This window comes from Anarhichas minor, unplaced genomic scaffold (genome assembly GCF_050575085.1).
Source record: "Anarhichas minor isolate MPS153535 unplaced genomic scaffold, ASM5057508v1 ptg000095l, whole genome shotgun sequence".
Classification (NCBI taxonomy): Eukaryota; Metazoa; Chordata; class Actinopteri; order Perciformes; family Anarhichadidae; genus Anarhichas; species Anarhichas minor.
Genome location: NW_027466541.1, coordinates 1,150,001 through 1,160,000, shown reverse-complemented (window position 1 = coordinate 1,160,000; position 10,000 = coordinate 1,150,001). Strand labels below are relative to the sequence as shown.

The following is a 10,000-nucleotide window of genomic DNA, read 5'->3' as shown; positions in this document are numbered from 1 at the left end:
TGGCTGTATCATCACAACACTTGATCATGTAATTGTTAGCAGTGCTACATGTGCATTCATTAGTGTACAGGGTGAACAGGACTGGTGAACTGACGCACCCCTGGGGGGCGCCGGTGTTGATGGTCAAGGGTTCAGACAAGGTCCTGTTCACCCTGACCTGCTGGGTACAGTTGGTGAGGAATGAGTGGTACCACTTAATAGTGAGGGGGTTGACATTCATCAGCTGCAGTGTATTCAGGAGAACATGAGGCTGTAGGGTGTTAAAGGCTGAACTCTACAAACAACAGTCTAGCATAGGCCCTCGGATCCTCCAGGTGTTTAGTCAGGTGCATTATACTGTTGGTTGCATCATCAGTGCCTCTCTGCTGTGTGTATGCAGACTGGTAGGGATCTAGCTGTGGGCCGACATCCAGCCGTAGTTTGCTCACCATGAGCTTCTCCATACACGTCATTACAACAGAGGTTAGAGCAATAGGTCTAAAATCATTATTCTCCTGTGGACAGGGTTTCTTAGGGACCGGTATGATGATTGCCTTTTTCCATTGTGTTGGTACAGTGTGCGAATCTAGACCTCTGTCAATTCATCTGCACATGTTTTTAATAAGAAAGCAGAGATACCTTCTGGACCTGTGGCCTTGTTGACATTGATTTGCTTAAGGACCTTGTTGACGTATTCATGGTCCATCTCTAGCCTGTCAACATCAACAGCAATACCATCAAGCACCATGTCAACATCATCAACAGCAATACCATCAAGCACCATGTCAACATCAACAGCAATACTATCAAGCACCATGTCAACATCAGCAGCAGCAATACCATCAAGCACCATGTCAACATCATCAACAGCAATACCATCAAGCACCATGTCAACATCATCAACAGCAATACCATCAAGCACCATGTCAACATCAGCAGCAGCAATACCATCAAGCATCATGTCAACATCAGCAGCAGCAATACCATCAAGCACCATGTCAACATCATCAACAGCAATACTATCAAGCACCATGTCAACATCAACAGCAATACCATCAAGCACCAGGTCAACATCATCAACAGCAATACCATCAAGCACCAGGTCAACATCATCAACAGCAATACCATCAAGCACCATGTCAACATCATCAACAGCAATACCATCCAGCACCATGTCAACATCATCAGCAGCAATACCATCCAGCACCATGTCAACATCATCAGCAGCAATACCATCCAGCACCATGTCAACATCATCAACAGCAATACCATCAAGCACCATGTCAACAGCAATACTATCAAGCACCATGTCAACATCATCAGCAGCAATACCATCAAGCACCATGTCAACATCATCAACAGCAATACCATCAAGCACCATGTCAACATCATCAACAGCAATACCATCAAGCACCATGTCAACATCATCAACAGCAATACCATCCAGCACCATGTCAACATCATCAGCAGCAATACCATCCAGCACCATGTCAACATCATCAGCAGCAATACCATCCAGCACCATGTCAACATCATCAGCAGCAATACCATCAAGCACCATGTCAACATCATCAACAGCAATACCATCCAGCACCATGTCAACATCATCAACAGCAATACCATCCAGCACCATGTCAACATCAACAGCAATACCATCAAGCACCAGGTCAACATCAACAGCAATACCATCCAGCACCGTGTCAACATCATCAACAGCAATACCATCAAGCACCATGTCAACATCAACAGCAATACCATCAAGCACCATGTCAACATCATCAACAGCAATACCATCAAGCACCATGTCAACATCATCAACAGCAATACCATCAAGCACCATGTCAACATCATCAACAGCAATACCATCAAGCACCATGTCAACATCATCAACAGCAATACCATCCAGCACCATGTCAACATCATCAATAGCAATACCATCCAGCACCATGTCAACATCAGCAGCAGCAATACCATCAAGCACCATGTCAACATCATCAACAGCAATACCATCAAGCAGCATGTCAACATCATCAACAGCAATACCATCCAGCACCATGTCAACATCATCAGCAGCAATACCATCCAGCACCATGTCAACATCATCAACAGCAATACCATCCAGCAGCATGTCAACATCATCAACAGCAATACCATCCAGCACCATGTCAACATCATCAGCAGCAATACCATCCAGCACCATGTCAACATCATCAGCAGCAATACCATCCAGCACCATGTCAACATCATCAACAGCAATACCATCCAGCACCATGTCAACATCATCAATAGCAATACCATCCAGCACCATGTCAACATCAGCAGCAGCAATACCATCAAGCACCATGTCAACATCATCAACAGCAATACCATCAAGCAGCATGTCAACATCATCAACAGCAATACCATCCAGCACCATGTCAACATCATCAGCAGCAATACCATCAAGCACCATGTCAACATCATCAACAGCAATACCATCAAGCAGCATGTCAACATCATCAACAGCAATACCATCCAGCACCATGTCAACATCATCAGCAGCAATACCATCAAGCACCATGTCAACATCATCATCAACCAATACTATCAAGCACCATGTCAACATCAACAGCAATACTATCCAGCACCATGTCAACATCATCAACCAATACTATCAAGCACCATGTCAACATCAACAGCAATACCATCCAGCACCATATCAACAGCAATACCATCCAGCACCATGTCAACATCATCAACAGCAATACCATCCAGCACCATGTCAACATCATCAACCAATACTATCAAGCACCATGTCAACATCAACAGCAATACCATCCAGCACCATGTCAACATCATCAACCAATACTATCAAGCACCATGTCAACATCAACAGCAATACCATCCAGCACCATATCAACAGCAATACCATCCAGCACCATGTCAACATCATCAACAGCAATACCATCCAGCACCATGTCAACATCATCAACCAATACTATCAAGCACCATGTCAACATCAACAGCAATACCATCCAGCACCATGTCAACATCATCAACCAATACTATCAAGCACCATGTCAACATCATCAACAGCAATACTATCAAGCACCATGTCAACATCAGCAACAGCAATACTATCAAGCACCATGTCACATTCAGCAGATAAGTCATCATTGTCAAACCGCTTGTAAAAAACATTCAGCTCATTTGCTTTAGCCAGTTCATCTACAACATGTAAGGATGTTACTGTGGGTTTCATGTTGGTGGCTGTTTTCATGGAGTTCCATAGTTCTTTAGAGTTCATAGCCTGGAGGTTTTCCTCTATTGCCTCCCTATGGTGTTCCCGAGCTTCTTTCAGCCTCTGGTTCAACTCCTTTTGTACAGTTTTTAGTTGTAGGTGGTCGTTGGTCTTAAATGCCTGCTTTTTTCTGTTAGTACAGTCCTTCACCTCCTTTGTGATGTAAGGTTTGTTGTTCGGGTAGACTTTTATTGTCCTTTTTGGAATCAGTGTCAACACAAAATGTTATGTAACTTGTAGTAACTTCTGTGGCATTGTCCATGTTTGGCTCTCCAGAGAAGGTATCCCAGTCTGTACATAGATAGCAACCTTTCAGTGTTTCTATGCTGTCGTCTGTCCATGCATTGACAGATTTAACCAGAGGTTTACTGCTCTTCAGGGCTGTCTTGTATGTGGGGATCAGGTGAACGTTGTTATGGTCAGAGTTAGACAGGGGTGGTTTAGCTGTGGCTGTGTATGCATGTTTACATTACCATAGCACTTGTCTAAAGTCCGATTCTTCCTGGTATCACATTTAATATACTGTTCAAAACCTGGCAATGCAATGTTTAAGTTGCAATGATTAAACCATGATGAAAATCGGGGCGTTTGGGGTCCGCTGTAGTTGTTCGTGAACACAGTCTGCCACCTGTGCCGCAGCCCTCGAGGCATTGCCATTGAGAGGTACATAAACGGAGCAGATGATATTACCAAACTCTCGAGGTAGGTAGAACGGCCTGAGACTCACACATAACAGTTCCACATCAGGGTTACAGACTTTCTCCCGGACTGTGTGCTGTCTGCACCACTTGTCTGTTATGTACAAGCAGAGCCCGCCCCCTTTGCTTTTCCCTGACAGATTGCTTCTGTCAGAGCGAATGTGTGAGAACCTCTCTATACCAACACAGCAGTCAGGGATCTCGGGGTGTAACCAAGTCTCGGTGAAAAGCATGATACAGGACTCCCGGTACTCAAAGCATCCCCTTGTCAGGAGTCGGAGTTCGTCCATCTTATTCCTCAGCGACCTTACGTTACTCAGAATCATAGATGGCAGGGGCGGTCGATTGCCTCTTCTCCGTAGCCGTCGTCGTACGCCTCCTCTCCGGCCTCTTTTCTGCAATCGCCGCCGACGTGGAGCTCTAATGTCTTCCGACACGTTTTTGAGGAGCGATCCTGAAGGATCTGCTGTGAGCTTATCTCCATAGTGGCGTAGAGACAAGAGCGCTTCCCTCGTGTAAGATAGCGCCTGGTTGCAACTTGCCCAAGCCGGTATAGCCTTGCAGGTGGTGAAAAGTTCGCAAAGGAGCAGTAACACCACCAGAAAAAATCCCAAAACACACGCCATCATATAGTCCTTCGTCTTGATCATACGACTTGAACACAGGGCAAACCGATCGTTCACAAAAAGCCAAACAAACAGCAGCACAGGTACGTGTACGTGTATCCGTGTCGCCTGCAGAGCAGCGCCCCACACGTCAAAGCGATTCCATACTACTGAAATGAAAATGTCGTTATAAATGTACGTTGGTACATAAAGGGTGATAAGAAGCTGTACATGGAGGGACTTAGGACCCAGGGGAATGTAGGTAAGGAAACAGGAAGAGACGCCACACAAACACCTGTTCACCGCCCGCTGCCGGTTCTTGTGTTAAAAATGTCCGCTTAATAATAATAAAACAAATGCGTTAACGCACGATAACGTAATTCTCGGTGTTAATGAATGAATGCGTTAACGTGATAACGCGTTAACTTGCCCAGCACTAGTTTTAATACTATATTTGATATATTATATCTATATTTACATCATGTCTCTCTGTCTCTCAGGATGGAGGGAGGAGAGCTGTTCCACAGAGTAAAGTCTCATCAGCTCGATGAATCCGTCACTAAACTTTATTTCTATCAGATGCTGAAAGCTGTTCAGGTACAAAGTTTATTAAAGATGAAGATATAGAAATATGAACATGTTTTAATGTGTGTGTGTGTGTAGTACCTCCACAGTAAGGGGATCATCCACAGAGACCTGAAACCAGAGAACATCCTTCTGTCCTCTCAGGACGACATCTGTCTCATCAAGGTACTCTCATCTTCATCATCATGACATCATCCCCACCACCGTCATCATCACTGTCTGTCTGTCTGTCTCTCAGGTGACAGACTTCAACCAGTCCAGGATCCTGGAGGAGACCCTGTTGATGAGGACTCTGTGTGGGACCCCGTCCTATCTGGCTCCGGAGGTCTTCACTCAGGCCTCCACCACCGGGTACAGTCTGGCTGTGGACGCCTGGAGCCTCGGAGTCCTGCTCTTTGTCTGGTAGGCTCCTGTCTCACGCCCTCTGTCTGTCTGCTCGTCAATTGGTTTTCCTCTGGAGTCAACCTGTCTCTCTCTCTCCCTGTCTGTCTGTCTCTCACCATCTTGATGTCTCCCTCTCTCCCTGTCTGTCTCTCAGTCTGTGTGGTTATCCACCTTTCCATGAAATCTTTGGTCGATCGATCACAGAGCAGATCATTGATGGAGAGTTCACCATGGTCCCCTCCAAGTGGAGACACATCTCTGATCAAGGTACTACTACTGCAATACTACTGCAATACTCGGATAGTACTCAGACAGTGGTACTGCAGTACTCAGACAGTAGTACTGCAATACTCGGATAGTACTCAGACAGTAGTACTGCAGTACTCAGACAGTAGTACTCAGACAGTAGTACTGCAGTACTCGGTGTGTGTGTGTGTCAGGTTGTAGGTTCTCATGACTTCATTGTGTTGTTGGATTCTTATTGTTGAAATGTGTCCAGAGGCTCATCACTCTTTATTATGTTCACATCACCTCTCAATCTCTCCTCGCGGTATCTTCACCAGTCGTGTTTACACGTTAAACTACAGTCAGTTACTTTAGTGTCTATTCATCACATATTGCTCTTCCTGCTCATGACAGTAGTTGAGTCTCTTCCTGCTGCAGACAGAAACCTGTGAACAGATTCTCTTTGATCTTCTTCTTTAGACGTAAATCTGAGTGAGTTCTTCTTTACTTCTCTCGAGCTCAGAGATGAAGTTCATCAGAACTTCACGTATCCACTCCCAATGGAGTGACTTTAGAAATCACACAATAAACGGGTCTGATGACGAGAGACGAGAGACTCACGGACCGGTCCCAGTTCTCACTTACACGCCCCCACCCCCGCTCTCCCTTACAGCCGCTTCTTCTTCTCCATTTCAATCACTTCCCCATTACAGATGTTAGTTTATCAGCTAACACCAATCTCCCGCTCTCCTCCTGCGCCACAAGCATGGATTCTGTTGAGGGAGCCCCAGACACTCTGTCCCGCTGTACAGAAGTAGAGAATGAGACACAACGTCTCCTCCCTGATGTGTGGCCTCTAGCGTGATGCTCAGTTGGCAGACGGAGTGGAAGATGTCTCGGCCTCGAGTCAAACACACGTTGGGCGCCAATTATGTTGTGGCTGAAGAGTAGAGACGTAGTTCTTAGAGTAGCAGCCAGCAGGACTATTTCATGCACACAATGGTTCATAACAAATCCAAAGTTTTCGTTCTCACAGCTCACTCTTAAAGTCACCTTTATGTCACTTTACACCAATCAAAGCAGTCGATTGAAGCACAAACACAGAACATCTGGTCTCATTATGTCATGCTCTCATGTCCTCGTCTGGGTCAACGTAACATTCTGGCAGAACACATGATACACGTATATTCCAATCACTTCATCACTTTCTAGGAATGTTCTTATGAACCCAAATGTGGTGTGTTCAGAATACAGGTTATGATGATTCTCTTCAACATTTACAGCGAAGGACGTGGTGAGGAAGCTGCTGGTGGTTGACCCCAGGAGGAGGATGACGATAGAGGAAGCTCTGCAGCACCCCTGGTTACAGGTAACTCACTGTGATGTCGTCTGAGGTAACTCACTGTGATGTCGTCTGAGGTAACTCACAGTGATGTCGTCTGAGGTAACTCACAGTGATGTCGTCTGAGGTAACTCAGTGATGTCGTCTGAGGTAACTCACTGTGATGTCGTCTGAGGTAACTCACTGTGATGTCGTCTGAGGTAACTCACAGTGATGTCGTCTGAGGTAACTCACAGTGATGTCGTCTGAGGTAACTCACAGTGATGTCGTCTGAGGTAACTCGCAGTGATGTCGTATGAGGTAACTCGCTGTGATGTCGTCTGAGGTAACTCGCTGTGATGTCGTCTGAGGTAACTCACAGTGATGTCGTCTGAGGTAACTCAGTGATGTCGTCTGAGGTAACAGTGATGTCGTCTGAGGTAACTCACAGTGATGTGGTCTGAGGTAACTCACTGATGTCGTCTGAGGTAACTCACTGTGATGTCGTCTGAGGTAACTCACTGTGATGTCATCTGAGGTAACAGTGATGTCGTCTGAGGTAACAGTGATGTCGTCTGAGGTAACTCACTGATGTCGTCTGAGGTAACAGTGATGTCGTCTGAGGTAACTCACAGTGATGTGGTCTGAGGTAACTCACTGTGATGTCGTCTGAGGTGACTCACTGTGATGTCGTCTGAGGTAACTCACTGTGATGTCGTCTGAGGTGACTCACTGTGATGTCACGAGACAGGTGCATGATGGGAGAAGTGTTGTCTCTGTTCAGGATGGTGTGATGGTGCAGACGGCTCACAGACTCATGTTCCCCTCTGATGATGCTGCTGCTGTTGCCACGGTAACCACATGCACACACACACACATTCATTCACTCATTAAAACTCATTCATAGTAACACTGACCCATCCCCCAGCCGGAGGCGGGGTCAGCCGCCAGGAGGAAACGAGAACGAGATGAAGGCGATGAAGGAGACGAAGAACATCCTGCCAAACGGAGTCAAGCCCCGCCCCCTGCCCCAGTGTAGAGGACCAATCAGATTCAGACATTCCTCAGGTCATGTGACTACACATGTTCACTACTGAAACACTGTAAATAGTTTGTCTTCTAATAAAGTACTTCATATTTTTCCCTCTGTTCGTTTCTGCTTTTAATTTATTCACTTTGAAAACGAATTACATTTTTTTTCAGGGTAAGCCCCGCTCCAATAACAGTTGAGCCTCAGTCGACTTCCTCTTCCTGTTGTACTGAGACATGCTACGTCTGTTCAAAGAGAACGTTAGCAAACCTAACGCGTAGCTAACGTTTATCTACAAATTTCCCCCTGGGGATGAATAAAGTACATATCTAACGCGTAGCTAACGTGTAGCTACACGTTAGCAGTCTGATCCGTCACACTAAACAGAACAGTCGCCATGTTTCTCTTAGCAACAGTAACTAATGAAAGGCCACCGTAACGACCTGATTGGCCGAGATGAAAAAAAACACGAAGCTGCTTTCTAACCAATCAACCATCAACTAAATGATTGGCCCTCGGCTAAGCCCCGCCCCCCCCTCTGCTCTGGGAACCTATTGAGTGAAAGTGTTGTCATGGAGACAGTGAGACAGAATAAACAAACAATAGAATCTCAAAACTTTATTTTTCTTCATTCAACATTTTTTTCAAGTGATCATTAAACATCTGATTGACGTCATGAGTTCAAACCTCGTGACATCATCTGACGCCGGAGAGTGATTGGCTCCTCCCTTGGTCAGGTGGGCGGGGCCTGTGAGGTCACAGCTTGGCGGCGTGGCGCTCTCTGACGGCGTACAGGACGGCGTGAGCTCGGTCGAAGGCGTCGCCGACGGCCGAGCGGACTCTGGTCCTCCAGCGCTGCAGCTGAGGACGCTGCTGCAGGACGTCTCTGCCCCCCCCCAGAGGCTGCAGGCACACACTGAGCACACTCAGAACCAAGCCTCTCCAACATACACGATCACTATCTGAACCAATCGGAGCCTCTCACCTGCATGAGCTCACAGACGGCGAGCAGGTCGGCCACGCTGATGTCATCGCCGCACAGGAAGGGCTGTCTCCTCAGGAACATGGACTCCAGTCGTTCCAGGGTCTCCTCCAGCTGAGACAGAGCGCGAACCAAACGCACCTCGTCCACCGGGGAGCCGGTCTGGACCGGGAGGAGCACCTGAGACACAGACGGGTGGAGTCAGAGAGACACAGACAGGTGGAGACAGACGGGTGGAGACTAGGGGTACAACAGATCACAAACCTCACGGTTCGGATCATTTTTTGGATCAGCAAAGAAAAGAGGAGACGACAATGCTTTCCATTTATTAATTAAGCAAAGAGCGTTGGGCTATAGTCTGACATGAAAACTAAAATATTGAAGATGTCCAATTTGAAACAAAATTAAATAAATAGAAAGAAAATTAAAGACAAACTGTATCTACAGCATCAAAGAAGAAAGAAAGCATGTTAACCAGATTTTCAATTCCTTTGTTTTCCACAACAGAGAATGTCCTCGTGTCTGCAGCAATACAGACTCAATGCTGTGAGAGCTTCAGCCGGTCTGATTCTGCACAAATGCTTTCCAAATGCCGCGATGATACCTTGTTGTTGTTGTTGTTGTGCCTTGGCCCCGTCGCTGACAGACGGGATGGTGTCTCTTCATATGTGTGGACATGTCCCATGTATTTCCGTTGTCGTGTGGTTTCGTCCACCACCCTCATCCGTCATTAGTTACAGGGAAGACTAAATGCTCCCAAACTTGAGACTTAAATGACGCCGGAGCTTCTCAAGTTCCTCCGCTCGCCATGACTTCACCGTTAAATGCTTCTAAACTGCTCCGTTCACTGAACACACTACTGCTTTATACCTGCTCACTGACACTCTGCACTGATATTCAGGGACTTGTTA

The 10,000-nt window shown here is 46.4% G+C and overlaps 2 protein-coding genes across 6 annotated transcripts in view; one reads left to right on the top strand and one right to left on the bottom strand.

The window, feature by feature from the left end:
• Positions 1-8,224, top strand: part of chek2 (checkpoint kinase 2) — a 14,710-nt gene extending 6,486 nt beyond the window's left edge. For both annotated transcript variants that reach the window (XM_076082445.1, XM_076082446.1), the window contains exons 9-15: positions 5,063-5,159; positions 5,226-5,312; positions 5,386-5,549; positions 5,686-5,798; positions 7,040-7,125; positions 7,862-7,930; positions 8,006-8,224. In XM_076082445.1, the coding sequence (XP_075938560.1) occupies positions 5,063-5,159; positions 5,226-5,312; positions 5,386-5,549; positions 5,686-5,798; positions 7,040-7,125; positions 7,862-7,930; positions 8,006-8,116 (727 nt within the window). In that variant the 3' untranslated portion in view covers positions 8,117-8,224. The remainder of the gene's footprint in view (positions 1-5,062; positions 5,160-5,225; positions 5,313-5,385; positions 5,550-5,685; positions 5,799-7,039; positions 7,126-7,861; positions 7,931-8,005) is intronic.
• A 488-nt stretch (positions 8,225-8,712) lies between these two features.
• gstt2 (glutathione S-transferase theta 2) overlaps positions 8,713-10,000 on the bottom strand; it is a 5,474-nt gene continuing 4,186 nt past the window's right edge. For 2 of the 4 annotated variants that reach the window (XM_076082527.1, XM_076082528.1), the window contains exons 4-5: positions 9,093-9,269; positions 8,713-9,023 (exon numbers count right to left, since the gene is read on the bottom strand). In XM_076082527.1, the coding sequence (XP_075938642.1) occupies positions 8,841-9,023; positions 9,093-9,269 (360 nt within the window). In that variant the 3' untranslated portion in view covers positions 8,713-8,840. The remainder of the gene's footprint in view (positions 9,024-9,092; positions 9,270-10,000) is intronic. The other 2 variants (XM_076082529.1, XM_076082530.1) reach the window with 1 other exon arrangement.